The sequence below is a fragment of the Physeter macrocephalus genome, chromosome 19 (genome assembly GCF_002837175.3).
Source record: "Physeter macrocephalus isolate SW-GA chromosome 19, ASM283717v5, whole genome shotgun sequence".
Lineage (NCBI taxonomy): Eukaryota > Metazoa > Chordata > Mammalia > Artiodactyla > Physeteridae > Physeter > Physeter macrocephalus.
In genome coordinates this window covers 85,835,793-85,846,885 of record NC_041232.1, presented here as the reverse complement: position 1 = coordinate 85,846,885, position 11,093 = coordinate 85,835,793, and the positions used below count along the sequence as shown (strand labels likewise).

General features: G+C 51.3%; 1 protein-coding gene across 1 annotated transcript in view; it reads left to right on the top strand.

The window, feature by feature from the left end:
* The window catches only part of ZNF516 (zinc finger protein 516), a 112,508-nt gene that overhangs the window by 45,109 nt on the left and 56,306 nt on the right, over positions 1-11,093 (top strand). Inside the window, exon 3 of the mRNA XM_028480768.1 lies at positions 1-339. This exon is cut by the window's left edge and continues 8 nt beyond it. Within this exon, the coding sequence (XP_028336569.1) occupies positions 1-339 (339 nt within the window). The remainder of the gene's footprint in view (positions 340-11,093) is intronic.

Sequence of the window (11,093 nt, the reverse complement as noted above, 5' to 3'; positions counted from 1 at the left end):
CGGACCCCCGGCCGGCCGCGCGCCCCAGCCGCCGCGCCGCCGCCCCCGCCGGCCACGGCAAGTCGTCCGAGTGCTTCGAGTGCGGCAAGATCTTCCGCACGTACCACCAGATGGTGCTGCACTCGCGGGTGCACCGCCGCGCGCGCCGCGACCGTGACCGCGACGGCCCCGGGGACCGCGCGCCCCGCGCCCGCTGCGGCTCGCTCAGCGAGGGCGACTCAGCCTCACAGCCCAGCAGCCCCGGCTCGGCCTGCGCCGCCGCCGACTCCCCGGGCTCCGGCCTGGCCGACGAGGCCGCCTACGAGAGCGGAGAGGAGAGCGCGGCCCACCCTGCACCAGGTGAGCGCGTGCGCCCAGGTGGTCCAGGCGCGGGTAAGGTGGCCTCGGGCCGTCCCGGTCCCGCCGGTAGCCCTGTGCCTGGGTCGCCTTTGCCCAGGTATCCCACGTCCAGCTGGCTTGGGCTCAGGTAGCCCTGTGTCTGGGTTGCCTCATAGCTAGGGGGCCCAGGTCCAGGAAGCCCTTGCCCGGGTAGCTCACGCTCAGGTGGTCCAGGCTCAGGGAGCTCTGTGCCCGATGGCCCTGAGCCGGGGAAGTCCAGGCCCAGGAGACCGCCGCCCGGTGGCCCAGACCAGATAGTCCTGGTTCGCCCGTCAGCCACGCCCAGGTAGTTGAGGCTCGGGTAGCCCTGTCCCTGGTGACCCAGGTCTAGCTAACCCTTGCCCAGGATCTCATGGTCAGGGAATCTGGGCTGAATTAGCCCTGCCCCCAGGTGACCCGGCTCCCTGGTTTCCTAGGCCCACATAGTTTTGGTGCTCAGGTAGCCTCCTACTTAGGTGGCCCTACGGCCAGATTAACCCTGTGCTTGGTGCCTTTTCCCAGGCGTCCCAGGCTCTGGTAGACTGGTACTCAGGTAGTCTGCGCCCGGTGTGTACTTGGAGCTCCTGTCAGTTCCACTTGAGGCTTCTGTTTGCTGACTGCCCATAGTGTTTGCATAAATCCGCACCTTTGGCTATGAAGGTGATGGTCTCTCTGGGGCATCAGACATTTCTGAGCAAAGAACAGGTGATGGAGCCCCTCCAAGATGTGCCCATTTCTTCTCGCCATCACCTGGGGCACACATGCTTTCCTCTGCCCCTCTCCTTGCACCAGACAGCTGAGTGAAAGAGGAACTTCGGATTGTGTGCAGTTATGATTAATCTCTTTAGATTCAAGTAACCCTGTGGGTTTAGAGACGGCTAATTGAAACCAGATTACTTTCAGACTGCAGCTATGTAAATATTTAAAGATGCTTGGCCAACTTTATTTTCATCATTTTCCTGTTTTTTAAAATAAATTTTTAAACATTTGGATATTTTCTTCATAATTTTTTGTTTTGGGTAATTCTTTGAAGTGTAAGGTGATGTTTCAGTTACAAACTTGTAACTTTCTCCGCCTAGCCAGGAATGTTTTTCTCTTCTCCCTGAAAATTGGTTAATGGATGTTGCTTTTACTGAAAGGTCAGAGGCGACAGAGATCCAAGTGGTTCAGCTGGGCTTTTTATATTCTGTAGTGAGGAATACTGCTCCTGTGCATGTCTTAAAAAAACCCACAAACGTATGTCATCTTTCCCTTATAAAAGATTTAGCCAGTTCTGAACAGAGTTTATTACAGGTCTATACAACGTTTTGTGTGAGCATCTGATACGCTCAAGTATACGTGGAGTCAGTAAAAGTGTAGAAAAAAGTTGCTTCTTTGCTCCTATAAGGGCAGTCAATCTATGCTGAATCTGCACATGTGCGTATGTAGGTAAATGAAAATAACACGTTTTTTTAAAATAATTCATTTATTTTTGGCTACGTTGCGTCTTCGTTGCTGCTCGCTGGCTTTCTCTAGTTGTGGCTCGTGGGCTCTAGGGCGCAGGCTCAGTAGTTGTGGCGCACGGGCTTAGTTGCTCTGCGACATGTGGATCTTCCTGGATCCGGGCTTGAATCTGTGTCCCCTGCATTGGCAGGTGGATTCTTAACCACTGTGCCACCAGGGGAGCCCCCCCGCCTTTTTAAATTAATTAATTTATTTTTGGCTGCATTGGGTCTTCCTGGCTGCTCAGGGGTCTTCTCTAGGTGCAGAGAGAGGGGGCTCGTATCTTGCATTTCGTTTCTTAGTCATTAACCTGTGGGAAGGAACAGTATGATATACTGTTCTCTGAAAATGCAGTGCTAGTTCTGTGAGCTTTTTTGGGTTCTTCTAGCAGCTTGTCACGTAAGATGTGGGGAACCCAATTGTGACCCCCTGGGTGGCATTTTTAAAGATTAATTTTTGTTTTTCCTTTTAAAAAATGTTGACAACTATAGATTTTACTGGTCACGTTCCAATAGCACTACGGCTACTTTTTGGAGCACATTGGATGAAATATTAAAGCTGACGATAATTGTTTTCCTACTTTGAGGACAAATATTTTTAATATTTGGAAAAGCTGTCCTTACCCCCGTCTATTACGATGGCAGTTAAATGATTAGTAATAAGCTAATTCAGTAGTGCTTTTAATGTCAAGATGGTGGGAAAGATCAAATTACGTTCACTGTAAGTTGGAATTTACTCTTTTTGTTCCTTCTCAGGTTCATTAAATTTTAGAGATTATCATTTACTTTTTAATGAGATTATATCTCTTTTCTCTGTATTAATCAACTTTTGGAGAAATGTGATATCTCAGGTGATTCCATAACAAGATTATATATGGTGTGGGTATAACAAGTTGACAACAGAATATTGGAGCTTATTGAGAGACTAGAAAAAGAAATTTATGGCATGACAGTGGCATAAAATATTGAAGAACATTGTAGGTCTGCACGGGTCACTTTTCGTAGCCCCAAAGGACAGTAGCTTTCCTCCTAAAAACACAAACTTTATATCACGGCAGGCCTTTAATGCTCTAGCTGGCATTAAATCGCTGCTTCGTGGATGCCCCTTAAGGAGAGAGATGTGTTATATGGATTTAATACTCACAAAGCAGTCTCATTAGCAGGGATTGGCAAGGCAGCTACTTTGGAAGAGCAAATGGGTATGTTGAATCCTCTGTTTTGATCTGCAGTGAGCCTTTCTCTTGTTAAAAAATGCATTCAGCTTCGGAAAATACTTGCCTTTCTGGGCACCAAAAGATGACTTAGACCTTTAAACAGTGACATGACTAATAAATTCTCAGAACCTTGATGGGATGACCGGTCCAAATGATTAGAGGAAACATGTAGAAATTGAGGGACAGAAGATCATACTGTCTCAGAAGCATGATTCCGGCTACTTGTAGTAGCACAGTTGACATTGGAGTTCAGATCTCTGTGGCCCTTCCAGTAAATCCCCATATTGTGCCATCATTTTCCCCACAGATCTGTTGACATCCAGGGGCGGAAGTGAATGCTGCTCCTGGATCTAGTGATAATTTGCATTATCAGATTAATTGAAAGAAACTTGCTTTTTTCATGAAATATTCTTTGTCGAGTGTTGCGTCTACTCCTTCGGAAAGCTCTGATTGTCCCGTTACCTTTATTTCCACCTAAGACCGGTTCCCAGCAGCCCTTGTTAGAGACTTAAAATAGTCTAAGAGCGAAGTTGTGAATAAAATTCAATAACTTAAAATGTGTTACTGAGCTAGGTTTAAATCTTCATTGAGAAAGTGACATGGCACTGATAGAAAGTACCCTTCTGGAGTTCACAAAAATTAATCCTTCTGGGCTTCCCTGGTGGCGCAGCGGTTGAGAGTCCGCCTGCCGATGCAGGGGACGCGGGTTTGTGCCCCGGTCCGGGAGGATCCCACGTGCCGCGGAGCGGCTGGGCCCGTGAGCCGTGGCCGCTGAGCCTGCGCGTCCGGAGCCTGTGCCCCGCGACGGGAGAGGCCACGGCAGTGAGAGGCCCGCGTACTGCCAAAAAAAAAAAAAAAAAAATCCTTTTCATTAGGGAAGAGGAGCACTGAAAGGGCATATAGTTGAAATTTAGAAAAATTAGCATTTTCAAACACAAAGCAGAGTATGGGTGCTCAGAATTTATTCCTGAGGACAGGTCAACAGGCCAAAGTGGAATTCTGCTTAGAAAGCGTTAGGATGACTTAGGAGTGGTAAAAGCCTGCTGACTGTGTCTCAAAAGGGCTCTCTTCATGAAGTCCCTGTACTATAAGACGTGGTGCCCTTGGGAGAAGCCTTGCCTGGTGCTGGGGGCCTTGCCTTGATGCAGAACCCCTTCCTACTGTTGATCTGCGTACTGTTTTGGCTAAAAGGTGACTACCCCAGGTACTTTTTAATTGAAGTATAATTGCTTTACAGTATTATATTAATTTTAGGTGTACAACCTAGTGATTCAGTGTTTTTATAGATTATACTTCATTTAAAGTTGTTACAGAATAATGGCTCCGTGTCCCTGTGTTTTATAGTATATCCTTGGTTTTGACTATTTTTTGTTATTCTAATTTCTATCGCGTCAAGCGTATAGTCTCTTGAGCCCACCCTCTCTCTATGTCTTTGGATACTGATTGTAACTTAATTGATAGTAAAACCCCAAGTTTTGAAGTTGCAAATGTGAAATTGCAAATATTTGATTGTTTTTGACTGACAAACCCTATGGCTCAACCTAATAGAATAAACAGTTCTTAGAGCAAGTGCCATAGCGTTACATGTAGTTGGAAGAAGTTAGGAGAGAGTTTTCCAAATTAAAAAATACAGTCAAGGGAAGAAAAGATAATTAGAAGGAAGATTTATTTCAGAAAGCCTCCACTTTCTCATGTTTCTGCTTGCTGCTGCCAGGCCAAAGTCTCGGATGTTAGAGCTCATCTTCTTTCTGCCGTCATTGCAAGAAGAGCCACAGTGTTTTGATTATAAAATGTTCGTTGAGCACGTGCTTTGAGACTGACCGACTGTTGTCCACACATTTGTGCGCGGCGGGTCAGACGGGTCAGGCTGTGGTCGTGCAGCTCTCCAAAAGGTTAACCAGCCAATCTGCTTCTTTTTTTTTTTTTTTTTGATAGACCATGGACGGTCATCAGGAGAGCTTAGGGAGGAAACGTTGTTACACGTCCTCCCATTGAAGCAGGATTTAGGGGGAATCAAGGGACAAAGGTCAGGGTGTGGGGTGTGAGGTGGGCCTGGGAGGGGCGTTTGCAGTGGCGGCCCGGCCTGCTGGGACGGGAGGCTGTTATTGTTGCTTATTCTTAGCATTTACTTTGCGATAGAGCAGAAGGAGCTCCAAGGGGACGGATCCTCTCCATCGTCCTTCCCGGGGCAGGGCGAGCACGTTCTGAGCAGGGAAGCTGGGGCCTGTTCGCAGCCCCGCCCGGTTCCCATCTCCATTGCGCAGTGATCGGGAAGGACTTTTGTCTTAACGCAGGGCTTCATCGGGCCTCCCCCCTGCCCAGGAGGCTAAAGATGACCCCACAAAGAACAAGGGGTAGGAGACCAAGGAGGAGAGGACATGAATGAAGTGAGAGAATGGGAAATAGAATGCGTGTCACCGGGGGAAAGCAGCAGGTACATCTGGGAACAGCCCTGTACAATTACAAACCCTGTGATCCTGAGCGGTGTCAGTCCTACGTGGTACCGGGGCCCCCCATTGGATAGGAGCCTTCGGAATTGGTACAAGTGAAATCAGGAGGTCAGCTCCCCTCGGACGCTCTTCAGTCCAGCTCGCCGGGCCCAGTTTCCTCAGCACACAGGCATCTTGAGCGGTACCTAATAAATGTCCATACGCAGGCTGGTCGGCCACTCTGGAAGTGCCCCGGCCGTGGTGATGCTGGCGCAGGTGCCAGGCCACAGAGCTTGGGATGCTCTCTGCCATGTGCCAGCGAGCGGCCGGAGCACAGCACCAGGGTGGGGACCGGTGACGGGGAGAATCCGGACAGCAGAGATGGAGATCAGGGAAGAGCTGGTTGGTTCCAGATTACAGAAGAGGGACCGTAAACTGCAGACAGATGCCTTTCAGCCAGATGTGAGGGTGACACCACCCTTAGTGTTTTCTACTGTCCTGAGCATCGAGGAATTTACTTAGTTGGGAATAAAGTGAGACTTGAAAACCCTCCTCTTAAATTCTTATTCAGCAGGAGAGTGCAGTGAAGTCCTTTACGAAAAATATCCAGCTGCACTTGACAGCCGACTGCAGAATGCCCTGTGGTTTAGTCAGCGTCTTAGCAACCAGAAGCATCTCTGTCAGCACGCGCACGGAGACGACGGTAATTATTCCCTGGCCCTGTGGTCCCCTGATATGCCTCCGAATTATCACGGGAAGATTGCATTATGATGAGAGTAGTGCCTTAGAAGCGTGCTTATCATATTCGGATTCTTCAAACATTGGTCACCTGTGCATGGCGTGCATGCTCCTGTTTGCTGGAACACAGCGCTGCATCCCCGACCCTCCAGAGTGGATTTATTATGCTGTGAAACGCGTTACACTCTGGAGATTACGTTCTGGACTTTTTTCCTGACGCTGAGACACACACGTGGGACGCGCGGTCCTCAGCGTCGTTAAGCAGACGCCGTGCAGACCCTTTTGTTTGTTAGCAAAGTTCAAACACTCGCTTCCTTGTCTCTCTGTCTCCATCTCTCTCTCTCACCCAAGACAGAATCATAGAATTTTAGAGCTGGGAAGGAGCTGAGGGATGTTGGTCTGCTCCCCCATTTTAACAGAGAGGAAGCCAAGGCATAGGGGGAATCACTGTAATTTGCCCAGAGCCGCCAGGTGTGTCCGTTGCCTGAGGACAGCATGGGTGGTGGAAGGCACGTGAGCGGGGTCGCCTAGGTTGTGGCCCTCCTTTCGCACGAAGTAGCTGTGCGTCTCCAGTCCTCAACGCCTGGGCGTCCGGCTTCCTGGGTGGTACTCTGGGGGCTGGCATCGCCACCAGCGGGGTTGTGGCCACCGTGTCCCTGTTTGGTGCCCGGCGTGGCCTGGACGTCCTGTCCACACGGCTCTTGTTGGTACAAGAGCTAGAACCAGAATCAGGGTCCAGGGGGTCCGTCTCCCGGCCTAGGAGAGGGTGTGGGTCCTGGCTTGTCGCTTGAGGGGCAGAAGCGTGTGGTCCCAGGATGGCTCGGGCCCCGTCCAGGGCTCCAGGTCCCCAGTCTCCACTCCCACCCACCCTGGAGGCGACGGAGATGGAGGTAGCCCTGCCGAGCTCTGTGGAAGCCCGTGCTTGGCGGTGTGGGGTGCCGGCTTCACCCCGTCACCAGGAGGCTGCCTGCCTGCGGTAAATATCGAGTGGGCGTTGTCTGAAGGCAAAATTAACGATGTTCCTGGATGCCAGGAAAAACGCCTGCACTGTGTTTACAGAGTCTTGTTTCATGTGACTGCTTTTTAGTCTTTTCCGTCTCTGCTTCACATCCTAAATCCTGTTATTTCTGTCCTGTTGCCCTGCTAGACTTAGTTTTCCCCAGTCTGCGGTATGGGTGATGCTGGCTACCATTTTCGGCTCCTTCCCTGTGGTTCACATGTCACGAAGAGGACCTTGGTCTCCTCCAGTTCAGACAGGAGCTTGTGACTTCTCATGTGAAGCGTGAGACCCCTCTTGGTAGATGTGACCCATCAGTAGTGAGTAGAAACAACTGAATTTGGGTCTTTCACCCCAGTCCCCTGAGATGTGGCCTTAACATGTGAAGCGGTGGATTGAACTGATTTTGCTTCTGAACCATCAGTTGCTGATCAGTGGGGGTGTGTCCCGGTCAGCTCTGCAGGAGGATGACCCTGGGCTTTGGAAGTGAGGTTCACACCTGCTGAGCCGGGGAGTCACCCCGAGACGGTGCCTTGTCCCAGCTGTTTTAGACACGTCATTCCAACCAGCGCTGACGCCCCCGCCTGTGTCTGTGATCAGAAGCGTGATCATAACGTTTGTCTGGACCTGTGATGGGGCACACCTGACAGCACCCCTTCTTCACACCGTTGGTTGAAAGTGCACAGGTGGCTGATCTGCTCAGCCGTTTGATGCTGTCATTGCAAGCCGAGGAGTTCCCGCTCGTGACACCGGCTTCCTGGGACCACAGCCGTGGCCCTGACCTGCCTCCCCGTCCCGCCTGCTGCACCTTCTCTGCACCCCGAATGCCCTGCCCAGAGCTCCCCACTTACCCTCTGGGGGCCCGAGCGTCCTGCTTCCCCGGCGGGCACGCTGGAGGCTGGAGGTCCCTCCCGCCCTCTCGGCCGATCCCCCACTCCCGCCTGGACTCTCACGTCCAGCCCTGACCCACCGTGTCCCTGGAGTTTCTGCGTCTCTGCAGTTTCGTGGCGTCGGCCTCGTGCCTCACACGGTGGGCACATCCCTCTCCTGGAACCGTGCTCTCGGCGGGCAGGGCCCCGCGGTGACCTTGACCGCGCAGTGGCCGGCAGCCCCGCCGGGAGGGGTCGCTTAGGCCCATCCCCCGTCTGCGGTGACCCCCCAGGAGAGGCGTGGTGTGCTCCGGGGAGGGACTGAGCCCTGGAGCAGCAGTTGTCAGTCGCCGGGCGTCTGTACCAGTAGCAATGACTAGGAAGAGTCGCCGTGGATTAACCAACAGTGTTTGACGTGAACTTCTTGTGATCCTGCCAGGTTTTTGAGTCGAAAGCGCCGCTTCAACGTGAAATGGTACCGCGGCCTCTTTGGATGGGCTGGCGTTAGGTATGTTTGGGGTGACCTTTGGTGAGTTTGGTGTTCTGGGAGGAGCCTTCCTCCCGACTGCTGGCCCTGCGTGTTTCCTGTTGGTGCCGTGATTGGGGTCTGCGTCCCGGGCTCTCTGGGGACCTTTATCACTGCAGAAGCGGAAGCGGGCTGAGCGTCTCCGGGGCTGGGTGGCCGCGTGCACGGCAGCTGGTGTGCGTGCGGTCAGGCTGGCTTCCCAGGATGCGGTGACTCAGGGCCCCGAGGGTTTCCCACCTCACTGCCAGGTCCCCGCGCCTGGCGGCCGTAGAAGGATGGGGGGGAGGGCCTGGGGCTCTGGACGCCTCGCCCACCGGGCCGCCCCGGGGCTCAGGGTCCACGTGCCGCTCGTGCGCTTGGGCTGCTCCCCGACCCGGGCTGGGGCTGTGACCGAGGGTAGGCCTGGTGCGCGGTCGGTGGCGGACACAGCTTTGGCGCTCGAGGGCCCGAGACCGAGGCAGAGCGCGGAGCTGCGGACCGTCTAGGGATCGTGTGGGGCCCTGGGACTTGGAGCCCTTGGGGGAATCCTCGGTGCCTTTCCAGCGGAGTCCTCGGTGTGCAGATGCTGAGAAGCTGCAGAGACCCTGTGCCCTCGCCCCCGGCCCTGGGGCCTTTCCTGCTGAGAAAAGCATCCTTTTCCCGCTCCCGCCTTGGCCCAGCCCACTGGGAGTCTGAAGTTCACAGTCAGTGCCCGTGACCTCGGAAGCAGACCCACCCAGAGCTCAGGCGGCCCCTTCTTTCAGGATATACTGTCCTTCCCGTGGCGCGTTCTGGCTCAGCCAGCTCTGTACCGTGGGTGCTATTCGATTTGTATCATCCTTGGTCTGCGTGTTCATCGTGGGTACAGTAAATCATTTACTTAGCTGAGATTCTCTTTTCTCAAGCTTTTAGGTTTTATTCGGTAAGCGTCTTCGTTGTGTACATGTCTCTGGCACAAGTTCTTAATTTTTCATTTGTAAGTTTATTTATTTATTTATTTTTTAAAGTTCTTAATTTCCTGTGTGCCTGACCTAATCTGAGGCTCGTTTTTCATGAAACCTTTGTAGGCTACTGATAGGATCCAGTATTTGCATACACGGTTTGTCTCAGCCTTTGCGTATTAAAACAGATTGTGGTTTCAGATCTATATTTTACTGGAATTGAAAAAGCTAGGGATAGTCTCCTCTGGATTAAAGATTAGAAGGTCACACCTTCATTACTGGAATTTTACTGGTATCTGTGTGTGCGGCCAGTGTAGTCGTATCCACTTAAAGGATGCCTTGTCTTCTGTTTTATTTACAAAGGCAGCCACTGATTTGAGAGAAGTTTTTTCACAGATTAGTGAGACATTTGGGCTGACTGCTGGTTGCCAGATACGGTCCCCTAACAATGTGCCAGCTCTGAGTATTACTCATGTTCTTTTTGAGAACTCCAGAATAATTACTTTCAGCGCTGTGACTAAACTGTGTTCCAGTTTTACTATGACTACTCTTTTCATGTAATAACCTGATTGGTTACTGAAATATATCATTTAAAATGACAACCCAGTGGCACCCGCTGACGACGGGTTGGTCATCCTATAGAAAATGCCACGTGGGCCTAAACCTAATATCTGAAACCTGCCGGGGAACGGCAGCTTCTTCCAAAATCATGAAGTCAGGCTGTCCCTGCAGACAAGAATCCAGTGATTGAAGAGTTCATCGGTGGACTGGCCCGTTGGAGAACGTCATTTTTGGCGTTGGAGTGATGGCCAGTTTCCCAGTCTGACTCCTAGGGACTGTAATTGCTTTGATTCAAAACTTGTCTATGATGTTCTTGGTTTTTTAAAATTGATTTTTGCAGAATTCATGACGTATGATTTATACAGATTATTCCAGTATTGGACTTGAAATGCACAGTAATGGGGTGGAATGAACATTTTCATCTTTGAGAAATATGATTTGGGGCTGTTTTTTCAGAAATGGTGAAATTTGGTAGGGCATGGCCATGCGGTTGGAAACAGGCATTAAACCCTTAAACGCTGTTTTTCTTGTAAAGCTCCTTGGCTGACAGAGGAGTGTCATTACTATAGCCTCACAGTGCAGTGAAAACGTGTCACCTGGAGGTGACTTACAGAGTTCCTGAACTTCAGGCGTGAAGAAAGGGATTGCGGAGTCCTGACTTGGGAAATTTTGGAAACTCTGAACACGAGGTTCTGGACAGGTTGTGTGTCAACACCAACGAGAGAAAAGGGTCTCTGCAGTTTCCATGGTGACAGCCTACTCACAACTTAGAAACAAATTCTTGGTATTGTTTTGAAACCCCAGTTATAAAAGGGCATCGTGCTTGAAAGTTAGCTGGGAAGGGATGAAGTCGCTTACACAGAGCTACCTGGTGAGCTGGACAGCACGGGCAGACGTGATTCTTGGATCCCCCTTTTTTTTTTTTTTTTGCGGTACGCGGGCCTCTCACTGCCGTGGCCTCTCCCGTTGCGGGGCACAGGCTCTCGATGCGCAGGCTTAGC